We start from the raw sequence: 12,947 nt of genomic DNA, 5'->3' as shown, positions 1-12,947 counted from the left end.
TCGTTGCTAGATAGGAATTTGCATTGAAACGTCTTCCGGACTGCAATTCGGTAAAATCTAATTTAATAATAATGCGCTTTTTCTATTAGATGAGAGGGAAAGGAACTGACCACCTTACACCATTAGCCTATCTCCTAGCCTAGTTACCTCATGAGTGGTGTTTTGTTGGTATCACTCGTGAGGTTCAGTTGACTAAACAACAACAAGAAGTTTAATTTGCTGCTAATATTTTTTTTTCACTTTTGATAGGAAAGATCCGCGTGTGTTTGGCAGGGGCTTGTGAAATAATGGCGCAAACGTTGAAAGTAGACGAATATTTTTAAAAAAGAAAATTAGACTAATTACCCCATTATTCATAAATGTTAATGTAGCTTAGTAGCGCGCGATTTTGTAAATAAACTAATAAATACAGAATCTACACTGCAATGTTACTGGGATCAGTTTCCCACGGGTAGGCTTATGCGTTTTAAAGTTCGTTCACTATTCTAGGCTATAGCCTAATAGCCTTAAAGTGTAATATAAATAGGGTTGCCGTATTTCCCAGGATCTCCCGTATGTTCCTCTAATTTTTTACATTCTCCCGGCTCCCGTATTTTTCTTCTCTTGGAGTATTTTTCTCCCTTATTTTCGAATGATGGTCGTTTATGCTCTATGATGAATTTGGTTTTCAAGAGATGTTTAAAATGTGCAGTCTTGGTAATGCAATTCCAGAAATGGGTTTTAGTATTAGCATTAGTAGTAAAGTTATTTATTTAATCTGCCCCTCTACCAGGGGATTACAACTATAATATGAACAATAAAATTACAATTAACATTACATTTACAATTACAATTACAATAAGAATTAAAGTACAACAAGATTACCTGATTAATGAAAGCTAGACAATTTATCATAGAAGTTAAGAACAAAGAATATTTTTGTATTTACTGAATTATAAATTAAACCTAGAATAACAAAATTCTATAGTGATGAAATTAGCATATATTGAGATATTTTGTGACAGATTAAGGGAACTATTTACAAGAAACCATGTCTGAACGAGTCTCAATTACTGACCAAGTGCCTAGTAAGTTTGCGTTTGAATTCAATTTTATTTCGACAGTCCCTGATGCTAGCAGGTAACGAATTCCAGAGTCTTGGCAGGGCTATTGTGAAAGAGGATGAGTATGACGAGGTGCGATGGGATGGTATTGTTAGTATTGTTTCATGGCGAGAGCGTTTTAATGCTCACTGTTTAAAATCAAACAATATCGATATTATAAATTTGGAAAAACTGACTAGTTTGTTCTAAGCATAAGCCTACCAAGTAGTATTGCTCAAGGATGGCGTTGCATCTCGTGAACGATAATTGGACAGATGTTCGAAATAGCACGAAATCAGAGCTGCAAAGTGCACTGCACTTCAGCTATTAGGTACGCGAAATAAAATGTCTCGAAATAATTACACTTAATTTAAGCCTAGCTGCCGAAGTGTAGAATAAAGTCGTTTTTTAGTAACTGAACCGAATAATTTGCCAGTTTTCCATGTCAAATTTTGTCGATTCCCTAGTCTCCCGTATTTCCTCTAAAAAGTTGGCAACCCTAACTACGTATAAAACATTGCTAATTTAACTCTGGAGTGCAGAATTTGAGACAATCCGGAACATTATAAAGTTGAAGGAACTTCTTAAGTAGGCCCCTATCCAAACTTCACGAGTAGGCCTACGCTATTTAAGTTATTTGTGATGAATAGAAGAATTCTGCTTCATTAACACTGCAGTTTTGTCACTTGCGATGAATATGTAAGCTTACTTCAGGCAGATCTAAGCATTAGGCCTACAGTTCTGAAATAGGAAGAAGTGAGGACTGCGTACTGTCAAACCTGTGTTGAGTGCGTAGAAATGTGAAACTTAATTTCTTTAAAAAATTTGCTAAGCTATATTATTATGAGATGAGATCCCAGATAACGTATAGGGCATGAAAACGAAGTTTGACATATATCTAGGAAAATATGTTTGATTAGACTATTATTTTTGTCATATGCGGAGACTAAGAGGAAGGCAGAAAATAGGAGAGATTGGGTTTACTGGGTTTGCAGTGAAAGACCTGCCCCTGGGAAGAACTCTATGAATGAATGAATTTTTTTTAATATTAGGTCTATTAATGCTTAGGCCTAATTAATATAATAGCAATAAGGAGGCCTAGTAGTAATGATGAATAGGCATAAGATTACAATAAAGTATTATTCTGAAACATAACGTGATAATGTCATACGGAGAAAAATGAAATGCCGAGAAACGTCTGTAAAAGAAAAAAATCCTGTCTAGGTGCAGGCATAGGCTATTTAGGCCTACTTAAATAGCCTATAGTCTCTCTCTCTCTTATCAATTATTAGCCTATTTATAATTATCCTTAAATTGCTTGCTAAACTTACAAACAAACAAAAAATCACTCAAAGCAAACACTTCTGAAACAGGTAACCAAGTAAAAAAAAAAAAAAAATGAACGCTAAGTTCATGCACACACAAACACCTTAATCAAAATTTACAAAGAGAAGAAGGAAGTTGCGAAATGTATTATAAAAATAACTTTATAATGTTTTATTATAGAACAATAAAACATCATAAATGTCTGCAGGTTATGGGTTTTGGTTCTGTCACTTCTAAGATACATCCTCTGTAAAAATGATAGGCCTAGATGGCATACCTCTTAAAAATAAAGGCTCCTTCACAATGAAAATTATAACGTAAGCGTTAACTTGACGTTACAGTAAAATCAAGAAGTCATACCATCATTCACGATGGGAACATAAACATAACAGCAAACATACTTGGTAACCATGGAAACATAACAACGACGCCATTTCCTCATATTCTGTCGTATACTTCAGCGCTCCACGATTGTGTTCTGTTTGCAAATCACGTAAGCATAAGCATGAAAGTTTGGAGTTTGCAAACTTTCATGTTAACGTCTTACTGTATTGTTTATGTCAATGCTTATGTGAATCATTGTGAATGATTCCATTTGGTAGCCTGGGCGCAAACTTCTGTGTTTATGTTACGGTTATGTTTAATTGTCATTGTGAATGGGCCTTAACAATTCACGAGACTTGGTATTTTGTCAACGTGCATTTCTGTCTACATTCTCTTTTCTAGACCCTCCTCCTATAGGTTTACGTCTTCGAAGTGGACTGTGATTGCATGGTCAGGGAAGTGGCGGGGAGGGGGAAAGACCGGTTTGAAGCACTGGGTGTAAGAAAGCCTTCTGTCCTCTTATTGGAGATTCTCCTGGTCAACGGGATTTACCAGAACCTCGGAGGAGTGGCCAAGTCGTGGTCCTCAGGTGTTTGGAGGAGAGAAGAAGGAGCCAATGACGGGACAGACTGCTGGACCGCTCCGGAATATTAAACCAAACAACAATGGACGTAATACTTGCGCGTTAGCCAATCGCCTTCTCTGCGTGTGCGTCCGTTGATTGGATTGAACCTAGGTTGCCATGTGGGTGCTGCGCATAATTAATAATAGCATGATTAATTTCCCGTTTTGTACTTTTTCATCTTGGCTGGAACTCATCTTAAACATCCCTTTTCTTTTGCTGTGGACATCCAGCAGCATATGTAAGAAATTGGGACTATCTGTAATTACTCTGATATATTTGCTTTTTTCTTGTCGCCCTGAGTAGAGTAGTTGGTATAGCGCTGGCATTCTATGCTCGAGGTTGCAGGTTTGATTCCGGCCGAGGTCGATGGCATTTAAGTTTGTTTAAATGCGACAGGCTCATGTCAGTAGATTTACTGGCATGTAAAAGAACTCCTGTGGGACAAAATTTCGGCACACCGGCGACGCTGATATAACCTCTGCAGTTGCGAGCGTCGTTAAATAAACCATAATTTGAATTTTGCTTTTTTTTTATTGTATCTCGAAAATCATTAAATCTGTTATGGTTCTTAAATAGGTCTATCTTTAGATAGTGGCACAACAACGTAATTATTTTGAGGGAGATAAGAATTTTGTCATGTGCAATTTTCATTACAATAAATTTTATCAACATTCTTGTAAGGAGTTTAACTATGCTATATTATGAACTAGCTTAAAGCTATAAATTCAGTGACTTGAAAGAAGGCAGCAAGGAATTAGGCCTATAGATAATTGTCGTCATTAACAAATTGTATTTACTTTTTTTTCAGCGTATTTCTGTTTATTTTTAAGAATATTTATTGGCATATACCTACAAGTATTCTATATCAACTGAAAACGTGATAATATTTTAAGAGGGTAAAAACTATACTTCGTGTAGGCTACTATGTACTCCTCTGAATGTTTGCCTATACTGCTGCTTCATGCCAGCCTGACTGGGCTGTAGGCAGCTCTGTTAGACTAATAATAGGCCTATTGGCCGACTAGCGCACTGGACACACGGTTTTGAACCTCTGAGAGTTCCACAGCGATTATTGCTTGCACAGATGTGCCTCTTATAATAAAAATAGACACAGCTTTTACGACTCCCGTGAAATTAATAGGACAATATTGATAAATCTAAGGCTATACGTCACGAAGACGCTTGGGTGGCATAAAGTAAAGCTCCATGCTTTTTTGTGTGATCGGCACCACGCTCCGACCGCCTTTTACTCCCCCCCCTCCCCGAAAGACTCGATAGGCTGTTCAATTTGATTTGGAATATGTAACTTATGGTAAGACTTTCCCCTGTTAAATTTCAACGTACCTCATTTACATGTTTCGACCTATTTATGGGCCATCTTCACACAACTCAACTTCAAAACACACACACTCTTTGACTCTACACTATACCACAGGAACACACCCTCACAGGAAACAGAACAAGTGGCGCCAAGACCAACAACGACCAGCTCTGAAGATGACCCATAAATAGGTCAAACATGTAAACGAGGTACGTTGAAATTTAACACAGGAAAGTCTTACCATACATAAGTTATTCCGAAGTGATACAGTGTTAAAAGTTGTGTAATCAAGATGTATGATTTGATTTGATAAGAGGATGAGTGAACCCCAGGACCGTTTTGGAAGTTTCGGCAACAGAAAAATTTCGACACCACGTGAGACCGAATATTAATAGTAACGCCAATGTGCGTGTAGCATAACTTAATGCAGAATAGCAATTGCACTCTTAAAGAAGAACAGATGTTGCAATTGACATTGGAACCATAGCAGGTCCACTTATCGTGATCTCATATCTGTGTAGGATTTTTTAAAAACAATTTATTGATCGATCAGTGCATTTAGCGCTATACAGATCATTTCTAAAAAAATATAAATACAATACATGACACTGAATTGAGGGCAGCCTAGATTGGGCTCCTCAATGAACAAAAATAATTGTTAATAAATAATTATTTACATAGGTTGGAGTGATGATAAATTTTGATTATAATATGAGGTCCATTGGAAGTCGGCTCTTGATTCTGGTGGGAAATGTGGACTTCCTTCCGAGAGAGTAATGGATGGCGCCTGGAACATTTTCTAGGTTGTTATAGAACTTCTTAGCTTGTGAATGAATAAACTGTTTTATTGTGTCAATACCAGTTTCTCTGTGTAGTTGGTTGTTACGGCGAACCAAGGAGAATTGAGTGAAATTCGTTGGACTTTATTTTGAAATGACTGGATGTGTTTAATTTCACTTATTGCAGCTCCTCCCCAGACAGGACAGGCATAAAGCAGTAGAGGTCGTAATAGAGATGTGTAAAATAGCATGCAAATTTTGGTGGTGATGTGTAGGATTGAAATAGGATGATTTATTTTGGTAATTTATTATCAGAATATCAAGTCTTCTATGCGGTACAGCCTAGCTTACTTAAACGTGTGACTTCAGACTCTGTTCATATTACGAAGCTATTTTGATCGTACTAGCCTACTAATTGCTGTGTAGAAGAGAATTTTCTTCATCGCCTTCGATTAGGCCTATAGCGTATAAACTAGGACTATTGCATATTCAAATGGCCAGTCTAGAAAAATATGTAGGCCCATATTTCTATACGCATTCCTAATTCCATAGACTACTGGTGCACTGCAGTCTCCATTTTCTAACCCTTCTCCTCATATTATTCTTGAAATCCATCTAGGCCTAACATTTTTTTTTTTTCCATGATATTGTTATCGAAGTCTCTATTCACATTATAGTAACTTACTTACCTTCCAGGTTTGCTTACAGAGCTGTCCCAAATATTAAATAATTTTGTCCCCTCACTTTTCTACAAGTACTTTAGGCCTATCGTTAACTATACGAATATGCCTAACGTGCTGCTGGAAAATGTCTGTTCCGAGACTTTCACGGAAATGCAGGCCTGCGTTTTCAGCCTTCTTAATAGCCAAGGAATCATTTTGGACTCCCTGTTTACAGCGATTTACTCTAAGCTATTCACATTCTGTATTTGTCGAGGAATTAAATAAGATAGTTTTAATACAGAATCAGTCTTCCCTTCCCCGAAATAAAATAACGAGAATTGACTGTTTACTCGAAATCGGCTCTAACAAACTATTTACATAATAATAATAATAATAATAATAATAATAATAATAATAATAATAATAATAATAATAATAATATTATTATTATTATTATTATTATTATTATTATTATTATTATTATTATTATTATTATTATTATTGGTCATTAAGAAAATAATTAATATTACAATAGGCTTCGTTAAAAGGAAACATTACAAATTAGAAACTAAGTTAATTATACATTAAAAGATAAGATCAGTTAACCACTTTAAGATAACTTTTTTAAAATGGGAAAGAGCAACACATTTGGCATTAATAGGTAAGGCGTTAAGAAATTTTATTCCCATATTTTCCCAACTTTTCAGTGCTTTGGAAATGCGATAATATTTAAAACTCAAATCATCACGTGACCTAGTGCCGTAATCATAAATGGTTGATTGATCTACTACAATATTTATCCACATTTTCTCTTGTAAAAATCAGGAAAGCAAAGATATAAATTCCAGGAACAGTTATGTATCAAATATGAATGAGGTTCTCGCCCACCTCTCGTACTTAATAGTATAAAAAGGAACAGTTATGTTTTAATTTTCTCTCCTACAGGCTGTACGACTAGGATATGCATGAATTGTTCCAGCACTACTGCTAGGCCAGATATTGTATTGTATTGTATTGTATTGTATTTATTAACATTCCATGGTATTCATACATGCTTACAGCTAGAATATGGAACAAGTCAAAAAACTTTATACTATTATAAAGTCTTAATTTATAGTCACAGTCTAGATGAAATATATATAGACGAGATTTACAATATATTCTACTAGTACAACACAAAGTTTTAGTATCAATTTCATGAAGCGTTATTGAATGTCATGAATTCACCTACAGAATAGAAGGCGTGAGAAATTAGGTACTTCTTTAATTTGGCCCTAAATAATCTTACGTTTTGAGTTTCATTTTTTATAACGATAGGGAGGCTATTAAAAATTTTTACTGCCATATAACACACTCCTTTTTGATAGCACGATAGACTCGCCGAAGGAGTATGAAAGTCATTTTTTTGACGTGTATTTATGCTATGAACTGTTGAATTAGTTACAAAGTTTTCACGATTAGGCCTACATACGAGGAAGATTATTAATGAAAAGATATACTGACAAGCCATGGGCATTACTTGTAGTTTTTTGAAAATAGTCCTACACGATTCCCTAGATTTGGCACATACTACTATTCTAATTACTCTTTTTTTTTAATAGGAATATACTGTTACTATCTATGGAATTTCCCTAGAATATTATTCCAAAACTCAGTGAAGTGTAGTGAAGAAGCATCTCATTGTTGAAGGAATGAATCTGTTTGTTGCTTGTGAATGAACCACTGAAGGAAGGTGTAATGTATTTTACCATTTGTAGAACTTCTAATTGTTGATTTTCGTCAATATAATAATGACTTTAGGAATGATTAGAATAGGCCCTAGGCCTATAATATAGGATTTGTACATAATGAATTGATGTGCACATACGTTAAGTAAAACGTACTATTTTGAGGTGATGCGGAAAACGAAAGTAATCGTGCAATTTGGTTGTCCGCGATGAGCGCTCTCGTTACCGCGCCTGACCCGAGCGCTTGCTGAACGCGGCGCCGGGAGTAGCCGAACCCTCCCGGAGAGGCTCGAACGTGCAGCACTTCTCCTGTACGGCTCAGGCGCCTCGTCCTTGCGGGTGCGCGCAGATATCTTGCCAGTGATGGTCAGCTGTGACGGGAAAGGCCTCCGGAAATGCGCCTTAGGCATGTAACTCTGAACTTCAGGGACGCCCTACGGCAGCGCAATGTGCGTGTGCGGCTCCGAGGTCACGTAGACATGTAATATGCGTGTGCCTAGTGTGAATTCACGGTGAGAATCTGGCGTGAACGGTCCCGCGGCGGGTCTGGGATCATGGCGTCGGTCTCGGCCGAGACCCCTGCCGGCCACGGGCACAGCTTCAGCAAGAAAACGTTCCACAAGCCCACCTACTGCCACCACTGCACGGACATGCTGTGGGGGCTCATCCAGCAGGGGTACATCTGCGAAGGTGAGTGCATTTGGGTGCTGGGGCCGGCCACTGCGCGGGGGTGGGTGGGGGTGCCGCTGCAGCCCGGGCCCGGGCTGTTTTGTTCCACCCCCCACCCCCCGCGATGGACCGCACGGATTTATGTTCCTTGTATGACGGTGTGGACGAGAAATTATTGCGAATCGCGAGTCTGGTGGACTCCTCCGTACTGCCCGCTCGGGAAATTGTGTTCGATGTCCCGATGGCAGAGATGGAAGTCCCAGCAACTGTCCTCTAAATACACTGATGCCACCGAAATAGTGGCCTGTGACATGACGTCCACCTGGCTCGCTGATGTTTATTATACTTGTTGGGGACATCTACTAGGATCACTATGTGTGGGAATGGAGACAGTTGTCTTTATTTTGCGCAGGTAAAAAAAAACAGGGGGTTGATAAAGTAAATATTAGCCTATATTAAACAATAACAACATAGCTTACTTGAACAGCCTAGCTAAGTGGTGGGGAATCGCAGTTGTAGAGCCACGAATCATCTTGCGTCGTATTTTGTTACTTAAGAAACTGAATAATTAATCCGTAAAATAGGGCAACCGTGCAACGTGCAATGGACTACTCCAAACTGTAGCAAAAACAGCGATTCATTTTGAAACACTGATAATTGTGTTGGCGTTGACAATGAATGGAAAGCCAGGAAATTTAGGATTTTGGAAGTTAAACAGGAAATTGTAACTGATTCTTTCATGGAAGTAGAGAGTTAGAACAGTCCCTGTATTTCGGGTCCTAGGGCAACTGATAGACTAAACTGGGGGTAAGGAGAGAACCCCTCAAGAAAATGAGGGCTGCGAACCTCGGTTATAAAGATAGCAATGATCTGTAACATCAAACTGACGCACAGATGTACATTACCTAGTTGTTCCTACAAGCATAGGAACCTAACATTTTAGTTGATAGGCCTGTCTGTTTCTGTGCAATGAGAAAAGAAAATCGATGTGTGTGTGGCCTATATTTAGTGTAAATCATGTATCAACATTTACCCTTCAGTTATAGAGTACAAAACCTCCTAATAAATCATGTTTTCGAATGCAAATTTATGAAGTTAATTTCCAAGACGCCAGGAGATATTCATGGACTAGATTTCCTTACAAAAAACTGGTTTCAATTCCACCTCTGCAGAGTGCAGGTTTAAATAACACGCCTATAAGCCTTATTAATTATAACAGTCAGAAATAAAATTATTTTTCGAGTTACTTCTGTCGGTGAACTATTTAGGTCTAATTGTTCAAATTGTGTCATGTTATTAAAGTGTATTGACAACTTTCGTCTTTTATCTCGAACTGATTCGCCCAATTAAACGCTTGGGACACTGATATCTCGGACACCATCTGTTTTCATGGACCTAAACCATCGACTAAAGTTGGTGATGATGATGATGATGATGATGATGATGATGATGATGATAGTAGTAACACATTTCTTTTAAAACTGTGATCTTTTATTTTGATTAATGTACGGTATTTATTTCGTACGCATAATAAATGCACATGAGATTGCTTCATTTATGATCACATGCCCCATTTAACTTATTGATGCAAGAGGACACTTGCAGTCACATTTCTAGAAAGATGCCTGACAGAGCAATTCTGTACTTTTACTTGAGACAACCTGCATCTTCTAGTCTACAGTCAGTGAATCATCATCATCATCATCATCATCATCATCATCATCATCATCATCATCATCATCATCCGTATCCGTAGGAGTGTGAACAATATTAGACCTACTCGTTCAGAAAAGGTTTTGTTTGGAATTTCTTTCATTTTTGGTGTAAATGAAGTGGAAGATTGACCCTACCTTCGTGTTCAAGTGAAAAGTACCGAGTGTGACATCTTTTTCCTCTCACATCATTTCGTTTTCGCCTGAAGAAGAAAGTACGAGTAGGTTGTGAACTTTTTGTTATAGCTACATTTTTAGCAATGGAAGAAGTTCAATCCAAACCTACATTAATCTACATTAGATTGCATCATTGATCTGGAACGGTACAGAATACAGGGCATTGTGTTAGTGCATCGCACTACCTACTGAAGTTATATTAGCGACCCGTCACAAGGTAGGTTTTCGCTGCGTCTCAAAGTCACTTGTTTTCGAAAGTTGTTTGCGGTTGGAGTGATCGATCTAAGTAATTTTTATAGTGTTGCACAAATTCAGACAGTACAGGCTACTACTTTTCAGTAAGTTGTTTCAGATACTTCCCTTTCAAAGCCGCTTTAAAGGGGAGCGATCGGCACTATGTGGTCAGCATGACACACATCTGGAGCGATAACTTGCAGTGTCTATGCGCGATTCAGCAAGTCGTCGTGCCACAAGAAGCAAAGAGCCATGGACGTCTGAATTGCCACGATGAGCCCTTTTACGCAAACCTGTCGTCTAAGACCGTTCGAAAACGTAAATAAGTGGTCCATTGCATTTGATATTGGACATTTAGACCTGTTGTGGATCATTTTCTTTTTATAGCATAACTTATTCTTAAATTAATTATGAACAGGCTTCGAGACTTCGGACCCAATAGAGCAGTTCAATGGGAAATCCGCATAACGGCGTACTGAGTATAGTGGTAAAGCGTACAGTGGGTGGGGGTAGTGTAGAATGAATGCCAACAAATACGTAAAGAAAAACGCTCTGAATTTGAAGGTTCTGACGAATAATTTGGTTTTCATACAAATCCATTGTTAAACTGTGTCTGAAACTATAACACGGTTAGAAAAGTCAGAGCAAAAGATGCCGGAAGCCCTCAAATTAATTTAGAAAATAATGCAGAGAATTAATGAGACACCAAGTACACCGGTTACTAAACGTGTAAAACAGAAGTGGAAATCAATATTATGTAAAAATAAAGGATGTGGAACATTGTGTAACATAAACAGCAAATTAGTGGACATAGAGTCACCCGAGAAGAAAGGAATGTCTCTTAGAGACTGCAATGATGTTAGGTTTTTTCGTTTTGCTCCTATGACGTCATGCGATGTAGAATATAGCTTTGCAAAGTACCGAAAAAGATTTACGTTTGAGACACTGAGAATGTATCTTGTAGTAGCTACATTGCAATTCGGTACTGTCACTGCAATTCCTAAAGACGACCAATAGGATAAATGAACAAATTAAAGTTGCTACATGTTTATTTCCACCATTAACACTGTGTATAATTAAACACAAATGCTTATAAAAGACAGGAGAATAAAATGCTTTTCACATTCTTTTGACATTGTCATTGTGTAACGTATATTTACTTTCAGAATGTCCATATGTATATGTTTCCCCATACTACCGTACTCTATTCTAAATAGCAACGTTGTTACCTCAACATATCTTTACCTTTCACTACCTGCAGCGAGTCAACAACCTATAGTACATGCACAGTAAACTTATTGTATCGGGTCCAAAGTCTCGAAGCCTGATTATGATCAAAGGCTCGAACAAGAGCTCCATTTTGTTTGACATTGGACAAAGATCTGCACATCGAACTTCTCTCGACTCTTCTTGACTGTGATTATGCAAGCAGCACAGATGCAAGTGTCACTCATACGCAAGCAGAAAGTAGGCTACATGAAATTGACAATTTCAAATTCGAATCTGTTTTCTTACATTTAGGCCTAATCGAAATAATATGTCAAGTAAAATAAACAGTAGACTGCTTTCAATTCGCTAGATGGGGAGTAGGCTATATGAACTGTGTACGTTCCGTGTAAGGGCGACGAGATGTGGTCGATACCGGTAGGCTATGAATATTTGACAAAACTAGTGGATGTTTCAGGTATTGCTCAATCATTTAAACGGTAATTAATAAGTAATTATCAATGTAGTTCTTATTTCTGACTGCTTTGCGACATGTTGATCATAACAATGAGATCGGCTCATATCCGACAAAATATGAGGGATCTGTCATAGAAGACAGGTTGCGGGGCAGATTTCTTCAAAACGTTTATATTTTCTTCCACCTCCATTTCACATCCCGCATGCTCTAAATAGCCTATAACATTCAAAGTAATCACTGAATTAAGTAATATTGTCCACTACTCCAATGTTGTTACTAAACATTGAATTCTAACTAATACAGTTACTTTACTCATTGTGCGTAAGGCTAGAGAACCATGGGTCGAGTCTCTATGGATGGATTTTTAGCCCGCCTATTGGGCGTCCATCGACTAGCACCAGAAACACTACCGGTGCTAGTGGGTCTCGCCATTAGGCGCACTCCGACTGACACCGTGAACATCTCCCTGTGTGTGTTGCCCTCGGTAGCGTAGTTGGTATAGCGCTGGCCTTCTATGCTCGAGATTGCGGGTTCGATCCCGGCCGAGGTCGATGGCATTTAAGTGTGTTTAAATGTGACAGGCTCATGTCAGTAGATTTACTGGCATGTAAAAGAACTCCTGCGG

The 12,947-nt window shown here is 38.0% G+C and overlaps 1 protein-coding gene across 12 annotated transcripts in view; it reads left to right on the top strand.

The window, feature by feature from the left end:
* The first annotated feature begins 8,156 nt into the window (after positions 1–8,156).
* LOC138706753 (diacylglycerol kinase theta) overlaps positions 8,157–12,947 on the top strand; it is a 254,529-nt gene continuing 249,738 nt past the window's right edge. For 7 of the 12 annotated variants that reach the window (XM_069836410.1, XM_069836412.1, XM_069836408.1 and 4 more), the window contains exon 1: positions 8,158–8,536. In XM_069836410.1, coding sequence (XP_069692511.1) covers positions 8,401–8,536 — 136 coding nt within the window. In that variant the 5' untranslated portion in view covers positions 8,158–8,400. Of the gene's footprint in view, positions 8,537–12,947 lie in introns of all 12 variants that reach the window. The other 5 variants (XM_069836403.1, XM_069836402.1, XM_069836406.1 and 2 more) reach the window with 1 other exon arrangement.

Source organism: Periplaneta americana, chromosome 9 (assembly GCF_040183065.1).
Source record: "Periplaneta americana isolate PAMFEO1 chromosome 9, P.americana_PAMFEO1_priV1, whole genome shotgun sequence".
Taxonomy (NCBI): Eukaryota; Metazoa; Arthropoda; class Insecta; order Blattodea; family Blattidae; genus Periplaneta; species Periplaneta americana.
This window is presented reverse-complemented; position numbering and strand designations above follow the sequence as displayed.